This window comes from Pseudopipra pipra, chromosome Z, assembly GCF_036250125.1.
Source record: "Pseudopipra pipra isolate bDixPip1 chromosome Z, bDixPip1.hap1, whole genome shotgun sequence".
NCBI classification, from domain to species: Eukaryota; Metazoa; Chordata; class Aves; order Passeriformes; family Pipridae; genus Pseudopipra; species Pseudopipra pipra.
This window is the reverse complement of record NC_087581.1, coordinates 8,518,367-8,535,468: the sequence shown is the minus strand read 5'-3', so window position 1 is coordinate 8,535,468 and position 17,102 is coordinate 8,518,367. Positions and strand designations below refer to the sequence as shown.

General features: G+C 57.7%; 4 protein-coding genes across 9 annotated transcripts in view; 3 read left to right on the top strand and 1 right to left on the bottom strand.

The window, feature by feature from the left end:
* Nucleotides 1–2,122: 2,122 nt before the first annotated feature.
* DCTN3 (dynactin subunit 3) lies at nt 2,123–6,703 on the top strand. Its single transcript, XM_064642896.1, has 7 exons — nt 2,123–2,263; nt 2,388–2,472; nt 3,400–3,486; nt 4,389–4,472; nt 4,985–5,043; nt 5,800–5,859; nt 6,327–6,703. The coding sequence occupies exons 1-7, from the start codon at nt 2,165–2,167 to the stop codon at nt 6,414–6,416; spliced, it is 564 nt and encodes a 187-aa protein (XP_064498966.1). The 5' UTR covers nt 2,123–2,164; the 3' UTR covers nt 6,417–6,703.
* Nucleotides 6,704–7,407: 704 nt separating this feature from the next.
* Nucleotides 7,408–9,714, top strand: RPP25L (ribonuclease P/MRP subunit p25 like). 2 transcript variants are annotated; one of them, XM_064642894.1, is made up of 2 exons: nt 7,408–7,512; nt 8,390–9,714. In XM_064642894.1, exon 2 carries the CDS (start codon nt 8,399–8,401, stop codon nt 8,945–8,947), a length of 549 nt encoding a protein of 182 aa, XP_064498964.1. In that variant the 5' UTR covers nt 7,408–7,512; nt 8,390–8,398; the 3' UTR covers nt 8,948–9,714. The 2 variants fall into 2 exon arrangements, with proteins under 2 accessions (XP_064498964.1, XP_064498965.1); XM_064642895.1 differs by lacking the exon at nt 7,408–7,512 and adding an exon at nt 7,620–7,671.
* Nucleotides 9,715–11,690: 1,976 nt separating this feature from the next.
* On the top strand, nt 11,691–14,784 carry ENHO (energy homeostasis associated). Of its 2 annotated transcripts, none has more exons than XM_064643238.1 (2): nt 11,691–11,794; nt 13,053–14,784. In XM_064643238.1, exon 2 carries the CDS (start codon nt 13,361–13,363, stop codon nt 13,544–13,546), a length of 186 nt encoding a protein of 61 aa, XP_064499308.1. In that variant the 5' UTR covers nt 11,691–11,794; nt 13,053–13,360; the 3' UTR covers nt 13,547–14,784. The 2 variants fall into 2 exon arrangements, with proteins under 2 accessions (XP_064499308.1, XP_064499307.1); XM_064643237.1 differs by lacking the exon at nt 11,691–11,794 and adding an exon at nt 12,249–12,493.
* A 1,017-nt stretch (nt 14,785–15,801) lies between these two features.
* Nucleotides 15,802–17,102, bottom strand: part of DNAI1 (dynein axonemal intermediate chain 1) — a 140,761-nt gene continuing 139,460 nt past the window's right edge. For all 4 annotated transcript variants that reach the window (XM_064641389.1, XM_064641391.1, XM_064641388.1 and 1 more), the window contains one exon: nt 15,802–16,067. In XM_064641389.1, coding sequence (XP_064497459.1) covers nt 15,963–16,067 — 105 coding nt within the window. In that variant the 3' untranslated portion in view covers nt 15,802–15,962. The remainder of the gene's footprint in view (nt 16,068–17,102) is intronic.

The window sequence follows — 17,102 nt, the reverse complement described above, 5'->3', positions numbered from 1 at the left end:
AGGAGGGAGGAGACGGAGGATGAGGGGACAATCCAGCCTTGCAGGAGGCGCATTGGGTCCAGCTTCAGCACCACTCTGGGGGCAGCTGCTGGGGGTGTTCGTGTGCCACTGCAGGCTCCAGGGATGGGGACAGGCTTCCTCTCAGCCCAAAGGGGCAGGGGGCAGACTCCCTGTGCTCTGTGCTGGGCTGTGGGCAACCAGCGCTGCAGCTCCAGCTCCGTTCCAAGGCTTGCAAACTGGATGGGACTCTAAAGGGTGCATGAGGACAGTCCCAAAGCCCCTCAGTGCTTGAGTCCCAGGACTGCCCCGGTTTCTTACCTCGGGGAAGTAGGTGATCTGTGACCCTCCAATACAAGCATTTGTGTTTTTGAGGCATTGCCCATCATGCTGGGCCCAAGCCATGATGGAGGTGGTACCATCTAAGCACAGAGCAGCATTGTGTGCACAGCCCCCAGGCCCCCTGCAGCCCCTGGGCACTTCTGCTAATGAAGCCATTTCTATTTGTCGCCTTTGTGGAACAAAGCTCAGCTCTTCCCCTCTGAAGATCTCAGCTATCGATCCTTGGGAAAAAAGGCAGAGCACATGAAGCCTCAGCTTTCTCCTGCTGCCAGAATGCTCTGCACAGCTTCTGCAGGGTTATTTGGGGGGCAGAGGGGCTGCTGGGGCACTGGGCCACCCCACAGGTCCCTCCTGCAGCCTGGCAGGCCTGTACAACTCTCAGCAGGAAAACATCTAGAAGGACAAAGATTTTTCAGGGCACAGTGGGTTTAGCTTTCAGCAAGGGGGAGTGGGAGGGTCCCCAAAGCCACCCAACCCACATTACTAGCCATGTTAACAAAGTACTCTATTGCCATATGGTTTGGAGCTGAAAGAGTGGCCTGGAACCTTGACTTGATGTCCCCTGGTGCCTAGGGTGTGGTGGTGCAACACCCAGCCCCATGATCATTCTGGGCATGACAGGGCAGTGGCTGTGTGAGCCCTGGGGTGCAGGGGATGTTATCAAAAGGCACTTTGGAAACTCACAGAATCATTAGGGTTGGAAGGGACTTCTGGAGATCATCCAGTCCAACCTCCCTGCCAAGGCAAAGTCACCTGGAGCAGGTGACACAGGAATGTGTGGGATTGGAATGTCTCCAGATAGGGAGACTCCACAACCACCCTGGGCAGCCTGTTCTAGTGCTCTGTCACCCTCAACATGAAGAAGTTCTTCCTCATGTTGAAGTGGAATTTCTTGTGGTTTAGTTTACAGCCATTGCTGCTCATCCTGTCGCTGGGAACCACTGAAAAGGGTCTGGCACCATCCTCCTGGCACCTGCCTAAGATATTTATATGCATTGATGAGATCCCCTCTCAGTCTTCTCCAGACTAAACAGGCCCAGCTCCCACAGTCTCTGCTCATAAGAGAGATGCTCCAGACCCATCCCCATCTTTGTGGCCTCCACTGGATCCTCTCCAGTATCTCCTTATCCTTCTTGTTCTGAAGAGCCCAGAGTTGTACACAGTTGTACTCCAGATGTATCTTCACTAAGGCCGAGTAGAGGGGCAGCATCACCTCCCTTACCTGCTGGCCACACTTCTCCATATGTACATGTATCCATGATACATTTCCCTCTGCAGTTTGGAAACTTCCTGGACTTTTTGTTGTAGTGGCTGCTGCTAGCATGAATTCATCTCATGCCTCTGAGAGATCCATGTGGCAGAGTGTGCCAGCTGAAGGCAGCAGTGGGGCTGGGGGTGGCTGTAGCACTCCTTAGTGCTTCTCTTCCTCCCGAGCATCACCTGCAGCAGTCGATAGGAGAAAGGTGAACGCGGGGAGGCTGGGGCCTGGGGGAAAGCCCGAGGCAGCCTCCCGGATTTCAAAGGCTCCTGCATCCACACGGATCGCTACATCAATTCTTTTTAATACATCCCAGCGCCTCTTTCCTGGAGGACGGCACCACAATGAAGCCGCCATCGACCGACTGCCCGCCGGGGCGGCGGGAGGGCCGCACGCCTCCCCTCTGCAGTGCAAATCGCCATCGACCGCCCCGCATCCTCCGAGAGGGGCTTCGGGCCCCCGCCCGCATCCCGCGCCTCCCGCCTCCATGGCAACCGCGGTCCTTGGCAACGCGCCGCCATGGCAACGGCCGGAAGGGAGGTGCGGCCGCTTCCGCCCGGCGCGAAGATGGCGGCGGGCGCGGCGGAGCTTCAGCGGCTGCAGTGGCGGCTGGAGGAGCTGGAGCGGCGCGTCGGGCTCGGCGGCGGGGGCTGCGGGCCGAGAAAGGTGCCGAGGAGGAGCTGCGGACACCGGCGGGGGCGGCCCGGCCCGGCGCGGCCCGGCGGAGCCTTGGGGTGCCGCGGCCCGGCAGGGCTTGACAGGCCCGTCGCTTCTTTCTGTGCCTCTGCAGGTGGCGGACGAGCTGGTGAAGGTGCAGGTGGCGCTGAGCAACATCGCCGGCAAGAGGGAGAGGATCAAGATCCTGTTCAAGAAACGTGAGCGGGGTCCCGGGGAGGGGGAGCCGGGAGGAGTAGGCGGGGGAGGGGGAGCTCGAAAACCCCCGTGTGACGTTTCGCTGCTCCAAACAAAAAAATGCTTCTGCCCCCTCCCCCCCCCCGCGTTTGATCCCCGTTGATGTTTGGGCCCTTGTTTTGCGTATTTGTCAGAGAAATAAGTTACTGCGGGAGGTCTCTCTGCCCGCGGTTCTCCGGCTCAGCTGTCGGGGTTGGGAAAAGGGCCGCCGCGACCTGTCATTCGCTCGATGTCCGTCGGCCTGTGTCAGTGCCGGGATTTGCTCCGCCTGGAATGCAGCCCCTGAGGGCTCTTGGAGCTCCAGAAATTAATTCCTGCGTGCTTGGTTTTGTCGGCCACGCTGGAGCAGCATTCCCCCGTGTGTGTGGTGGGAGCGATCAGGATCACACGCAGACACTGGTGGACAGACCTGGGGAGCTGCCTCCAAACTGAGGGGGTGCCTTGTCCTGCAGAGCTACCTCTTGACCACGTTTTGGTGTCTGGTGTCACAGAAGGAGCAGGAGAGTCTTTGTGGTCCAAGGCTGTCCAGTGTAAAATTGTAAAGTGTGTATTTGTTGATGATTTTAAGGACCAGGATGGAGGGTTGTGGGCTGGTTTTGTTCTGAGGGTGGAAGGAAGCAGATTTCGTTCACCTTTGGTATCGTTATCCAAACAAAAAGCAAGTGTTGCAGGTGTCCCTAACAAAGGGGTTTCTGGGCTTGAGCCATTTGTCAGTTCTTGCTCACAGTGCTCTAAAGTCACATATTTCCAAGTAGCAATTAATTAATTGGAAAAGAAAAAAAAAAGCCCCTAAGCAGTGTTTGCAAAGCAATCTGACAGGTGGCACAGGGGAAAGTTGCACTTGTGTATGCAATAACATCTCCCCTACTTCTTGTCTCCAAACACTCCAGTTGAAGATGTAATCAAGTACCTTGACCCTCAGTACATTGACAGGATGGCTGTTCCAGATGCCATGAAGTTGCAGTTCATCTTGGCAGGTATCGCATGAAAGGAGGGGAAACAAGGGGGTTTTGTAGCACTGCAAAAAGTGTCCTTTACCTGAGATGGGTCAGGGTGGATTTCTTTCCTTCAGTCGTAAAGTTGTGGCCCACGCTTTCTGGAAGCATCAGAGACATGCTTTGTACAAGGATGTTCTCCACCCTCAGCGCTCCCTTGTGCACATCAGCACTGCAGTTTTATCAGCTCTGATCTCTTTAGTACTGATTGTTCAGTTTGACCCCGAATGAATCAAAGGCTGATCAGAAAAACTGGAGCTAGAATGGTTTTCCTCGCCCCACTTCCAGTACTCTGTAGGCAGTGACAAAAACAGAAGGTGTTTAGATGTGTTTTAAACACCACCAAGCCTTGTGCTCTTCTGTCCCAAGGAGTTTGATTCAGCCTGTAATAGTATTGTCTGTGAATGGGACTTCATAGAATTGTGCAATCATAGAATGTTAAGGGTTTGGAATGGATGTTAAAGTTCATCTTGTACCAACCCCCTGCCGTGGGCAGGGACACCTCCCCACTAGACCGGGTTGCTCAAGGCCTTGTCCAGCCTGGCCTTGAACACTGCCAGGAATGGGGCATCCACAACCTCCCTGGGCAACCAGGTGTCTCACCACCCTCACAGTAAAGAATTTCTTCCTAATACCTAATGTAACATTCCCCTCTTTTGATTTGATCCTTCACCCCTGGTCCTATCACTACAATTCAGTGGAGGTTCTGCCTGAAATTGGAGTGAATCAAGACCCAGGGATGAGCAGCACAGACGTCTTAAATAAAATCTTGAACAAGCCCCTTTCTGTTAAGATAGATCAGCTGGAAAAGTTACAGCTATTTGTGAAAAGCCAGAGCAGCACCTCGTGTTCACTGGTTTTGTGTCTTGTCCCCCCCCACCCAGAGGAACAGGCTATTCCTGAACGTGCAGCCCTTCTGGAGCAGGTGAAGAACCTCCAGCCCATTTTGGACAGTGCAAGTATCCAAGGTATGCATGTTCTTCTGCAAGTTTGAGCTGAAAATGCCACCCTCCAAGCTGTGGCCTGTCCTGTTTTCTGGGGTGTTTTTTTATTTGAGCCTGAGACTGGAGAAGAGGACAGCACATGGTCATGTGAGAGTGAACTAAGTACAAACTTGGTGGTGTGTGTGCTCCTCCCTCATGTTGCTCTAACCTGGCAGAGGTACAGGTGCCTTTTCAAGTGCTTTCCATAATGTTTGTCCAAGTGCTTTACTCTGGTGTAGTTCTTGAATAGCCCTCGCTGTGGGCACCCCTGAGCTCGTGCCATCCAGGAGCAGTGAGCAGATAAACTTGGTGTTTAATGTACAAGGTAGTTGGTAGGTTTTTTTAATCCTATAAAAGCTATGTCTGTGGTGTGTGGCACTGGCATTCAGTGAGCTCTGCTGTGCTGTGCTTGTGGAGGAGGAGTGCTCTTTGTTTTGGGAACTCTTCCTGTGTGCTGTCAAAGCAAAAAACAAAACTGATTTCTCCTCTGCTTTCAGCGGTTCCTGACCATGCAGCCAAACTGCAGCGACTCTCACAGATCCACATACAGCAGCAGGTACTGTAAATATTCCTATCAGTCGTGACTAGAAGGGAGGAGGAACGTCTTGCCGGAGTCTTGACTGACACCCCTGTATTTGCAATTGTTTGAATTGGTCAATTGTAGCAGGTTTTTTCAATCCCAGAATATGCATACTGCAATCTTAAAGAATTTCATATACTCCAAGGGGGGAAAGGAGACAGGATTTCTGGCAATGGAGTCCGAGTTGGAAAACTGCTGGAAATTTGCCTACCAAAACCCTGCTCAAAACAGAGCTTTGAGTGACACACAGTAGGTTTAACCATCTGTCATTCCTCCCTTTCACTAGGACACTGAGATAAAGCATTGCACTCTTCCAGTGTCCTAGTGTCCTAGTCTCTGGAAGGCTGTTGTTACTGTCACCCTGTTACTTCACCCTTTCCTTCCCTGTGTGAGCGCTCCTGGAGCTGGCAGTGAGTAGCCTGGGCAGTGCCTAATGGCCCCTTTCAGCATATTGCTGTGAGTTTCCACTCTGGGGCAGGCAAAGCCTGGATCCTGAGGTGAGGCAACAGTGGTGCAAGCCCAGGGCCTTTGGTGCTTTATCAGCAGGGGTGTTTGTGACCTTCCTCTTGACTGTGGAAACCTTTCCAGCTGAAGTGAGCAGCCACAGCTGGTGTCTGAGCTCTAATCTCAGTACTGGCCTTGGATGAGTTTCTCCCCCATGCTTTCAGGATCTGGGAAGGACAGATGTCCTTCAGCTTATGTGTTTCTCACTGTGGCCCCCCCTCTTTGCAGGAGAAGCGTCATGATCTCACTGACAGTGTCAAGACACTCCTGGAGAGCTACAACAAAATGGTATCCTTTGAGCCTCAGGCCTGGCACAGCTGAGCTGACCCTGTCCCAGAGCTCCCTCCCCTGTCAGGTACTGTTGGGTTCCCAGCCCTGGGTTTAACGACCAGTGCCCTTCCTGATGTGGGGGCACCTCTGTCCCTGTGACCTGCCTGAGCCAGTCAGCCCCTAATCCTGGCTGCATAGGATCCCAGTGCCGAGGCACATCCCAAAACCACAAGTGGGTAGGGAAGCTCTGCTCTTTGCTGTGGACAGCCCTTGTATTGCAGTGGTACAGGGTGTTTAGAAGTGCCTCCTGGACTCCTGTGTTTGGTGCTGTGCCTACAACACCTGGATGGTGTGGATCCATGTAGGCTTTCAGCAGCCCTGGGCCTCTCCCAGGGATTCGGGATTGTAATGGTTCTGTCAGGGTGCTATGCCCTTAGCTTCTTCCTTGTGATTTCTACATTTCTTTCCTTAAGAGTAATGTCTAGACCCTGCTTCTCTCCAAGCAGTTACTGCAGTGGAATGAAATACTGACACGGCTGGAAGCGGCCAAGCAAGCAAAACCTGTGGCTGAGTGACAGCAGAGCCGGGAACATGGAGAGCCCGGGGCCCCATGGCACAGCCTGCATCCCACTGGCCCCGGCACCTTCCCGCTTGGCCTGAGCATGCTGGAGTGGCACCACGGGCTCCCAGGGACACCTGGCTGTGCTCTGAGCTGTGTCAGCCCAGAATTGAAGCCGCACTGCTCCTTAATCTGCCACTGTTGCAAATCTTGCACTCCCCTGAAATGTGTCTTGGTTTGTAACATATTTAAAAATCCCTTGCCCCTCTTACTGTGGTCCGTAGTAAAGTCCTGGAACGCTGACTGGGTTGTGTCTCTCTCCCTGAGTGTAAGGACTGCTCCTGGCACAGACTGGGGGGCTTTCCCAGGCAGTGATCTCCTCGCAGTCTGCAGGAAGTGGCTGCAGGAGGCAGCTTTGGGCCAAGGGCATGTAAATCTCTCATTCCCACAGCCTTCCATAAACTGTGGCACAAAAACAGGAGCTCTTCCTGGGAGCTCCTTGTGCCCAGGGCCATCTGGCCTCATAGAGCTTCTCCCCCAAGCCATTCTCCCATCCCTGTGCTGAGAGGAGGCAGCAGCTTTTGCCTTTACCCTGCCCCTGCTTTCCCAAGTGGCTGCTGCAAGCCAGAACCTGTTTCAGTGAGGGGCACGAGCTGTGCCTTGACAGGTCTGGCCACAGCTCGGAGTCTCCGAGTTCCCTTCAGCTTAGAGAGACACTGCCCAGCTGCGTGTGACCTGGGAGTCCTGCAGGAATGGGGCAGAATCCCCGCGGGGAAGTCAGGAGGAGCCTTCCTGCCCCTGTACTCTCCCTGGTCAGCGAGCTCACCCGTGGGCACACCACGGCGGGACTGCATGGGCGCACACGGGGACACCGACTTCGCCTGGTGCCCGGGAGAGCCGGAGCTGCCCAGGAAAAAAGCTGGAGCTGTGCCAGGAAAGCCAGAGGTGCTCCGGGAGCCGCTCCCCATCCCGGGCTGTGGGCGGGGCCACGCACCTCCCCCGCCCACTACTCACGTGATCTTTACCATGAGCCCCGCCCACACGCCCCGCGCCTGCGCGCGCGCACCGCTGGCCGCCATCTTGAGGCGAGGGGCGTGCTGAGGTGGCCGCAGGTGAGCGGGGTCAGCGACATCTCCTGTCCCACAGGGACATCCTCCATCCCGCACGGACATCCCCCGTCCCACGGGGTTCATTCCCGCATCCCACAGGGACATCCCCGCATCCCAGCGCGGCATCCCGGCCTCTCGGACCCCCATGCGGCCGTGCCGGGGGTGAGGGCCTCGTGTGCTCCCGTGGTCCGGAGCGCGGGCCTTGGGCTGCCGTGTCCCTGCAGGTGTGGGTGGAACGGGGCTCAGGAGCCCACCGGTAACAAAGTGCTGCGTGCTTGAATGCCTCGAGCAGTGGGGGGGGGGGGGGGGAGGGCGGAGTGCCCTGCACAGGGCAGGGAGACCTGGGTAAGGATGGGACCCGCCTTGGCAGAGGGGGTCTGTCTTTCACTTTCCTTCGAGGAAACTTCTGTTTCTTCCTGCAGCCCCTGGCTTGCTCTCTCTCCTGGGACACGCACTGTTTTACCTTCACCTGCACTGCCAGAGCCCCACGACCCGTGTCTTTGAAACACAAGAGGTGCTGCAGTTGGCCTGTGCCCACGGGGTGCAGCTGTGGAAGCATCCCTGGCTTCTGTTCCCAGGAACCGCAGCTCATTTGTTTGTTCTGTCTGAGATGCAGCCTGTGTTTGTTACTTGTCCTGTTCAGGCCAACAGCCTGTTCCTTTCACCACCTGCCTGCTGGGGCTCAGGCTGCCCTGTGTGTGTTCATGTTGGAGGTACGTCCTTATAAGGATATATCTTTTGGATATGGTTCTCCAGGATCCCCACCTCTGCCAGCTGAGAGTGCCCTTCAGAGGAGAGGTCATAGCTAATTTTGGTGATAATTTCTTTGTGCAGCAGTTACAGTGGGAGTTTGTGTTCACGGGTCTGTTTTCCCTTTCAGCACTGCAGAATGGAGAACTATAAGAAGACCAAAATCGTGGAGAAACCTTGTCCTCTTCCTTTCACTGACCTGCCCGCTGATATCATTGAGATGAAGGTGAAGGACGGGAGCAAGATCAGGAATCTGATGGGCTATGCCATGAGCAAGATGGAGCAGGAGTCTGTGAGGCAGATTCTCTTCACTGGCTCAGGCAAGGCTGTCAGCAAGACCATCACCTGTGTGGAAATTATGAAACGACGGCTCAAGGAGCTGCACCAGATCACCAAGGTGCTCTTCAGGCAAATCGAGGAGATGTGGGAACCTATTGTGCCCGAGGCAGGCCTCGATGCCTTGACAGTGAAGAGGAACATTCCTGCGATATGTGTCCTGCTCAGCAAAGACCCCCTGGACCCTCAGGAGCCGGGATACCAGGCTCCAGGATCCTTTGATGCCTTCTGGACTGAGACACTCAAAGCAGAGTCCCAGGGCCAGATGAAGAGAAAGCAGGGTGGGGGCCGGGGCGTTGGGAGCACAGGGAAGCACCCGCGCTCCGCAGGGGCAGCGCCAGGGGAGCCCTGAGCGGGAGCCCCGAGGCTCCAGCGCCGCGTGGTCCGGGGTGGCTGCAGGAACCAGCCGTGTGCTGGGGCTGCGGAGCTGCTGCTGACACGTCAGGGGAGGGCAGGACTCCCGTAACTGCCTGTGATTGTGGCTGTCAAAAACTGTGTTTTGAAGAGTTCCCTTGCCAAAGGCTGCCAGGCCGTGCTTCATAGTGGGTCGGGGAAAACGGGAGTCACCTCTGTGTGAGCAGGGACTGTTGGTGTCCTGTCAGTGAGCCCCGGCAGAGGGGCTGCTCACCCAGCCAGATTTTGGCTGCCAGAGGGTGCAGCAGCCCAGGCTGTGGGACAGACACGTACCTGCCTGTGTGGCAGGTACAAAGGGCAGATGGGACCTGACATGGAATTAATTCCCTGGCATCCCCAGGGCTGTGAGTGGACAGACAGTGGGACACAGGGCTGAGTTGGCCGCTTGTGTGCTTCAGAGTCTGTCTGCTGAGCCTGTTGGGGGGTTGAATGTACGACTGTGAGGGTACAGGTCCATCTGCCATTGTGTGCACGGAGCTCCCTTCCCAGCCCACTTTGGCTCTGCGGAGCCAGTGGTTGCTCTTCTCTCTGCCAGTGACAGCACTCCACTTGTGCCATAACCAGCCTGAAATCCTGTGGCTGTACCACTGCCCTGGGGTGGTAGTCATGGGAAGCTCCAAAGGATACTGTTCTTTCCCCTTACTGCTCCTTCATAATGCACAAAGTTGGGTTCAAAATAAAGTTTCTCTTCTCGCAACTTGGAAATTTGTCATGTCTACCTTGTCCCACTGGAGGTCACCCTGTGAGCATTGGTGGTGGGGCTGTGGCTGCAGCTGCTCTTCCAGCTGCTTGGTGTTTGTTCCTCTCGTGACTGCAAATGGACCCTGATCTGAGGGGAGTAGCTTAATATGCAAATATTAACCTCCTTTAATATCCAAAAAAGGTCAGCGTTGTGGGTTTTTTTCTGGGAAACTTTTTGCTAATACTTTTTTTGCTATTTTAAGCTGGCCAGAACTGCAGTCTCAAAAAGACTTATTCCAAACTCTGCTGAGCGAGGCAAAGGATGGATCACCTTTTCTTAGGCAATAATTTCCCTTCTGGAGCAGCTCTGGTAAGTAACTCTGGGCAGGAGGGAAGTGCTGTTCCCTGTGACAGGCTGAGCTCTCACTGGAACAGCCCCTGCTCACACATGTCCCAAGCACTGCCTGTCCTGCCTGTGTTATGAGCTCCAGCTGGACCCAATGTTTTGCATTGTCAGTCAATGGGCAACAAACACAAGTGTTTAAAGAGATTTCGCCTAAATCAGGGGTCAGGAGAGATGTGGTGCAACCCTGCCTGCCTTGTGTCAACATGAGCTTTGTCACAGGCTGAGCACCCGGCATGGCCAGGACAATGCTGGGTTTAGGTGCCTCCTCCTCCTCCACTTCTCCTGGTGGTCTCACTGCTTCCTGCCCCACCATTGTCTCTGGACCTGGAGGTAGGCAGGGAAACTGTTGACCTGTCTGCTGTTCCAGATCAGGTGAAGCCTGGGGATGGGGCAGAGTTAATCTGGTTTACCTGGTGCTCTTCCCAGCTGCTGCTCCCTTACGTCTAAGGAGGAGACTGCTTTTCTTGACTAATTAGCAGATTAGCCATAAATGCCAAGGAAGATGCTCCAGTGTGTGATCAGATTGGTTCTGACATTTCAACAGGCAATGTGCCTGTGTTTGTTTACTCAAAACACCCGCTTAGTGGAGAGCCTGAGAGCCAGGTCCTCAGGCAGCCTGTGTGAGCCTCCCTCCTGTGTGGCACGTTTAATGCCTGCTCATCAAAGGTACAAAATGATTGTTATTTTTGTTTCACATTGGAAAGTTATCCTCCACTGACTTAGTGGCTCTCCTGTCAGGATCAAGCATTTCCCAGCCTTCACACTTGTGAGTGCCAGGTCAGCCAGGATGCGTCTGCCCTTCACCCATCCTTCATCCAGCTGCCTCTTTTCCCTAGTGCAGCACACCGTGTGGAGCTGCCCAGCTGGACAGGCTCCTGCTCCCCAGGAGGCTGCTGTGGATCCCCTGTGTCATCATCATCTGTGTCACTATCGTCTGTCTGTGTCACCAGCTGCTCGTGGGGCCTGGGCTTGGCTTTTCAGAGCAACTGCAGGTGCCGAGACCTGATCCCTGGGGGTCTCCAGGAACCACCCCCAGCGCCCTACGTGCCTCCCAGCCACCTCCCCCCGGTGTCCTTCACCAGGTGTTCCCCCCCTTTGGGGTGATGCCCCACACCAGGGTGTCTGGCTCTGGTGCCCATATGGAAGCTGGCAGTTTGGGGGTGTGGCATGCCCAGGGTTGGGTTGCCCCATTCCTCAGTTCCCCCACTAACAGGACAGGGAGAACCTGGCTGTGTGGGTGAGGCTGATACTGCCCAGATTCCCAGGTACTGAATGTCCCTAAATGTCCTGTTCCTTCCTCTGGGCTGTGACGGTGCCTGTGCCCACCCCTGCCTGTAGCCCTTGTGATCCAGCAGGGACCCCAGCTCAGCTTGGCAAGTCCACGTTCAGCATCCTCCACCCCGGCATGCCGGGCCGTGGTGCACGTGTGTGTCCGTGTGCCCGTGAACATGTGCGTGTGTGCACACATGTGCGCAGGGCAGGGCAGGCAGGGAAGTACAGGCAGGGCTACACCAGCAGCAGCGGGAGGGCAGCAGGGCCAGCGGAGGCACCGGGGCAGTACCGGCAGCACCAGCAGTACCGGAGGCAATACCGGGGCCGGTACCGGCTCAGCGCGGGTAGCGGGGTACTACCGGCGGTAATGGGAGTACCGGGGTCAGTCCGAGCAGTTACCCGGGCAGTACCGGGGTCGATATCGAGGTCAGTACCGGCACCACGGGCAGTACTGGGGTCAGTACCGAGTTAGTACCGCGGTCAGTACGGGCAGTATTGAGTCAGTACCGAGTAAATTACCGGTGTCAATATCGGGGTCAGCACCGGCAGTATCTGGGGCAGTACCGCGTCATACCGGGGCAGTACCGGGGTCAGCACCGGCAGTATCTGGGGCAGTACCGCGTCATACCGGGGCAGTACCGGGGTCAGCACCGGCAGTATCTGGGGCGGTACCGGCAGTACCGGGGTCCGCACGGTCCGTGTCCGTGCCGGCAGAGCGCGCGCTGCCCGCCGCTGTCCCCGCGCCGCTCACGTGGGCGCCGCGCGAGGGGGCGTGTCCCAGGCCGGGAGCTCGGCCAATGGCGGGCGGCGGGCGGCGGGCGGGCACCAATGGCGGGGCGGGGGCGGGGCGGGGACGGGCCTCGCCCCTCGGTGCCGGCGGGAGGACGCGGGCGGCGCGCGGGGTTGCGGCACCCACGGGCGGCCCGGCGGGACCGCACCGGGACTGAGCACCGCACACACCGCACACACCGCACACACCGCACACACCGCGCACACCGCACACACCGCACACACCGCACACACCGCACACCGCGCCGGGACCCCGCTCCGCGCCGGGACACGGCCCCGGCAGCGCCTCCCGCCGGCACCGGGGTCCCGGCGGTTCCAGGGGCGCAGCGGAGGCAGGTGGGTAACGCCGGGACCCCGCGGCGGGAGGGCGGAGTTGGCGGCACCTGTTGCTGCCCCGTGCCGGGGGCTCCACGACGGGCGGGGATCAGAGGCACCGGGGACACCCGGAGCCGGGGCTCTCCCTGACCCGGTGAGAAGCACAAGGGGGGCTACGCCGGCCCCCACCTGCTGCCGCCCGGCCCCTGGCCCCGTTCTGGGTGCGGAACCTCGCAGCGGGGTCCCGGAGGTAGGAAAAGCGGGTGGAGAGGGGATAGGAGCCCGGCCAGGGCGGCCCGGAGTCACCCAGTGCAGCGCGGGGAGGTGCCGATGGGTCTCCCACTGGGGACACCTCCAGTTTGGTGGCCCTCGCAGGGGATGGGGAGGACGGCCAGGGCATGCGGTGCTGGAAAGGTCCTCCAAACAGCATCTGACCTGGAAGCTGTTGCAGCCTCCATACTCCAGCGGAGCCCCTTAGGCTCTGGGGTCGCTGCCCCCTGATACCCCTAGAGGCCACCCTGAGGGGCTCACACAGCCTGTCCCCTCATACCCGTGGTGACGGTGACTTTCTCTCTTCCAGGAAGGAGAAGAGGGATCCCTGTGTCCCCACTGCCCTGCCAGAGGAAGGAGGAGCCGAGAGAAGGCTCTCATCGATCCTTCCCAGCTGTGCGGAGCAGCCGGGACTCAGCTGTGAGCTGCCAAACTGACGGGGAGGACACTGTCCTGCTGCCTGCCTGGCCCCGTCCCCACCCCACCGCCAGCACCACCGCTGTCCCCTCTGTCCCCTGCCAATGCCGGCAGGTGGAGGCTGCACGCGCAGTCACTGCACTGGCATCCCAAGTGTGAGACCAAGCTGTGGGCCCTGTTTACTCCTGTGGGACAGTGGCCATGGGGGCTGCTCTCTCCACTGGGGCGATCGTGGCAATTTCTTTTAACTGTGTCATTGCATTGCTCATCCTCATCCTCTTCCTCATCCTCTGCAAAGCTTGCAGGACCCCTTCATGTCCCAAGAAGAGCCCAGCTTCTGATGCAGATGAGTCAAGGAATGAAGAGAAGTACCTGCTGCAGCCCTGATCTGCCTGATTTGGGGAGTTGGGTACCCAGCTGTGCCAGAGGAGTTGCCCCAGCCTGGATGCTTGTGCTAGGACTGGGGTGCAAGACTAGGCATGATGAAAGCAGAGGGGACACTGAGCTGCTCACAGGGGCCATGACAGGGGGCACAGTCCTTTGCCTTGGTGGTTTTAGTGTGTGAAGTTCCTGCGAGTGCCTGCAGTGATCATGGGGATAGAGAGACAACAGATGGGGATGTGCTACAGGGACAATCATGCCTGTCCCAGCGGCCAGTAAGCACAGCAGGAGCCCTGCCCTCATGTGCACCCTGTGCTTGGGAAGAGCCTATGGGCCAGGGAGAGTGGCCACCACAGTGCAGACCTGAGCAAGGCTGGGTGGAGGCTCAGAGAGGGGAGGCAGCAGGACTGGTAGAGGCACTTTTTCCCAAGCAGGCTGGCTGTTCAATGGTGGGGTGTGCCCAGGGGGACCCAAGCAGCCCTGGCCCTGCTGGCAGAGCAGGGTGTTACCAGTCCAGATGTTTGGGGGTGGCCCTGGGGTGCCGTGGGTCCCCAGCCTCAGAATGGCATTTGGCACACATCTGCCCAAGCAGCCAGTTTGATGAGGCACAAGAGGGTCTGCATGGTCTGCCCGATCCTCCCCAGTCTGTCTGTCAATCCCCTCCAGCATTAGCACTAATGCTGCTAGGCAAACAGCCCTCTTCCTCACCGTGGGTTTGTCCCTGCCTTCCCTCCTGCCTACTGCCAGCTGAAGCCAGACAGTGGGATTTGGCCAGCCTGCGAGCAGCAGACTTGCCCTCGCTGGCATTCCTATCCCCACTGACAGCTTTTTCCTGGGGAGGTGGGAGATGTGGGGAGATGAGAGTGCCCAGACAAACAGCACTGAAGGTTCTTTGACCCCGACTGTTCCCTGGGGATCACAGTGGCTCTGTGGGGAGGGATGCTGGTAGTCTGGCTTGTCCTCAAGCCTAGCTGCTGCATCCCCTGCCCTGCCAGCAGGTGCCGTGGGTTTTGGAGGGCTCTGCCTTGCCTATCCTAGAGCCGAGCAATAGCCATGGTCACTGCTGGCACAGCCACTGCAATAAGGGGACAGAGGGGTGGGGTAGGAGGGACACTGGCCAGGGTCCCTGCGCAGGCTTGGCCAGGCCTGGCAGAGCCTGGGGTTCCTCCCTATGTCAGGTGTAGCGAACACATCCCTTTGCAGCCTTGTTTTTACTAGACTAATAAACCAATTGTAGGACCCAGGTGGTGTCTCTGAGCTCTACCCAGCGCCTGAAAAATTTGGGGGAGGTGGTGTGTCCTGCCATCCTGCAGGGCTGAGGAGCCCCGGGGCTGGTGGCTGATGTGACTGGAGGACTGTGGGTGGTTTGCTGGGTGATGGTGATAAGGAAGGGCACGTGTCCTCATTCATCTGTGGCTTTTAAATGCTAGGTGAGAAACCTGACCTGGTGTTTCATGCCCGCAGCATGTCTGCCTGGTCTGGAGACAAGTGAGTGTCAGCAGGGAGCACTCCCCAACCTCTGCACCAGAGGCACTGTGAGTTTCCGAGCTGTGGCCTTACATTACAGGGATGCCTGTGGGGGACACAAGCTAGCTGAGTGGATGGAGCACACGTGCCACCACACCTGTGTGGTGGGACGAGCGCCTCTGGTCCCCAGTCCCGGGAACTGTGCACAAGGATCCAGCGGTGACAGCCCGACGCTCACCGCTCATCAGCATGCGCCGAGGCCACCGCGGCTTCTGCCGCCACCGCAGCCACGCAGCAGCTAATCCTCTGCTGCACAGCGCCGGAGCCGTGGGAAGGCTCTGCAAACCCCGCCGCCCAGCCATTCCCGCAGGCACCAGCTGGGCTGAGGCCCCCGGGAGGGGGGAGCCGTGACCCTCCCGCAGCTGGTGAGCGGCAGCTGCTCTGATGTGCTCTCTGGAGGGATGGCACGTCTCTCTCCCGCAGTCATGGGCCAGGTTTCAAGCCACTCTCCAGCTTAGGCTGCCGCCCCAAAATCCAGGGGACGGCACAAATGCCTGTAGGGTTGCAGCTCAGCGCTCAGTCGCTCAGGCCGCCGCTCACGGCGGGACTGCCTGCCATGAAGCTGCAGTCCTGAGGCTTTCCTGAGGCTGCTGGGACCAGCCCTCACCTGCTCTCCATAGGGCTCTCACCTAGTGCAAACCCATCCAAGGGCGGGGAATGCCGAGGGCTTGTGGCTCTGGGGTAGTGAGCACGGTGAGATTTGCCTGACCCCAGAAGCGACCGCACACCACAGCTCTCCCAGCACCTTCGTTTATTTGTCCGGGCACAGAGGCGAAGTGTTCCTGTTGTGCAAAAAGTGGGCGGCGCGGGCCCGTGGCTTGCATGCCAAGCAGCCGCCGATCAAAGCCGAGCTTGTTCGGCCGGCGGCTGCTGGCAGAGTCATCGTTCCCCCCTCTTACGTCTCTGCCTTGGCCTCCGGCTCTCTTACCAGGCTAAGCAGCTTCTCCAGCTTCGCTATTTCCACCTCGGGACCCTTCTTAACCTCCTGGCCTTTCTTCTCCTGCAAAGAGAGCAAGCAGGACACAGCTGTGAGCAGGGAGGGCTGCGGGGATGAGGAGGGGTCCGGCACAGGGATGGCTGCCGGACTGCTGTGTCCTTGCTCTCACCACGCACCGGAGGCTGATCCACAGGGAGATGCACCTGCCTGTCCCTGTATTTCAAGCTTAAGGTGCCTTGAGATGTTTTAAAGGCTCTTATGGGCTGGGGAATGATGCTAAGGAGTGGGAGTGGATCTGCTGATCCACAGGGACTCAAACCTTCTTCTGCCTCTCTCTTCCCAGTTTCTCAGCCCCATGGGACTGGAGCACCCTGTAAGCCCTCCAGCTATTCCCCCAGGCCATGGGGAGGTCCAGGCATGCAAGACTCCTACAGCAATGACAGCAATGCAGGTGATCAAACCTCCCTGAAACAGTCCCATGACACCCATCCCATGCAGGTCCTCCTGGAAAGAGGCAGCCATAGGAGCAGAGATCATCCTTCTTGCACCCAAATGGCTTTTCCCAGGAGGGCAGCTGGCTGCTGAGAGCCCCTAGCCCACAGTCCTCCAGCACCTGTCCCAACCGTTCCAGGTGCTCCCTGCTTGAGTGCTAAAGCAAACCACCAGCATCTTGAGAGCAATCACACAGCACAAGGGAAATAACCTGTCCAGTTCAGTCCTCACTTTTCTGGGGACAGCAGGAGCTTCCAGGCCTGGCAGGGGCCGATGTCTCTGCTGAGGATACAAATGCCACTCAATGCTTTGGGCAGAACATGTCCCCCCCTGCTGTGGGCTGCAGCATCAGTGCATTGCTCTGACCAGAGCTCCGGGACTTTGGGGAAGTGGCAACTGGGTTTGGACTCTCCAGGCTCACACCAGGTCAGACACAACTGCAGCAGAGGAATTTGCCAGCCTGCATTCAGCACAGCAAACCCTCCCACAGCTGAACATCTACCCCATGGGGTTCCTCCAGAACAGCATCCCCACAGTTACCACTTTCCATCAAAAAGTGCTGTTTTCTGCTCACAGCCTTCCCCTTTGACAGCCTGCTGGATCTCG